Source organism: Drosophila kikkawai, chromosome X, assembly GCF_030179895.1.
Source record: "Drosophila kikkawai strain 14028-0561.14 chromosome X, DkikHiC1v2, whole genome shotgun sequence".
Classification (NCBI taxonomy): Eukaryota; Metazoa; Arthropoda; class Insecta; order Diptera; family Drosophilidae; genus Drosophila; species Drosophila kikkawai.
This window is the reverse complement of record NC_091733.1, coordinates 17,681,798-17,682,771: the sequence shown is the minus strand read 5'-3', so window position 1 is coordinate 17,682,771 and position 974 is coordinate 17,681,798. Positions and strand designations below refer to the sequence as shown.

Sequence of the window (974 nt, the reverse complement as noted above, 5' to 3'; positions counted from 1 at the left end):
GAAAATGCTTAATGTTTTATAAATTATATTAAGAATATTTTCACTTTCCCAAATGCATATATAAAATTTCGAATAAATGGTAACGATTTTTCTCCAAGTTCCCATAACTTGGCCTTGCAGTTTTGGCCATAAAAGCGTCTCATTTGTCGTCTGCCAAGCACAGTTGGACTTAGGGTCTAGCAGAGCTAAGAGTTTTTCTTTAAATTTTCATTCTTCGAGATGCTGCCACAATCAATGACATTGATTTTGATCCTTTTGGTGGTCATTGTCTGTGGTTTGTCAGCGGAATTACCAGGAAATGCCTACTTGCCGCCGCCACCGCACCCCAAATCGTCATTCTCGATGGCCGCCGACGAATCCTTGCTGTCTGCTCTCAATAGATTTTTGATCTTCGATAACTCAGAGGACTTTCAGGACTCACAGAACTCATTCGCCCGATATGCCCCCGTCTTTGTGGACTATCCTGGCCTTCAGCAGCAGGAATATGCCTTGGACCTGCCCTTCAACTAGAACTAGACTCTAGTTCTCTGGCCAAAAAAGGAGTTGGTTTCTTAATGAGAAATAAATAAAGGATATTGCTAAAATCCACCTTTTGAGGAAAGCAAAGTGATCCGATCCTAGTTTCATTCTTTTTTCCTGTGATGCGTGTGCAACTTCGACTTGCTGCCGCATAACCGCAACTTAATCCCCGACCTGTCCTTAGCCGTATCAGAAACTTTTCCCACTGCATCCGCACCCCCAAAAAACGCCCTGGAGGACTGCCCAGGGTGTGTGTGTGTGTATGTGCGGTTTTAATCAAGTTTCGCCACTTAAGTTTGTGCTCAGGTGGAAAACACTCAAAAGCCGCCTGACCGAACAGAACTCTAGCCTCGGAGCCCGCTTGAACCCCTTCTCTTCCCAGCCCGACGAAGTTTGAAGAGCTTAGCGACGCGTTGTTGCTGTTGATTTCGTTGCCGAGTTTCAGTTTTTTTGTT

The 974-nt window shown here is 44.7% G+C and overlaps 1 protein-coding gene across 1 annotated transcript; it reads left to right on the top strand.

Moving 5' to 3' along the window:
• Positions 1-219: 219 nt before the first annotated feature.
• LOC108071664 (uncharacterized) lies at positions 220-510 on the top strand. The gene has a single exon (XM_017162469.1). It carries the CDS (start codon positions 220-222, stop codon positions 508-510), a length of 291 nt encoding a protein of 96 aa, XP_017017958.1.
• The last annotated feature ends 464 nt before the right edge of the window (positions 511-974 follow it).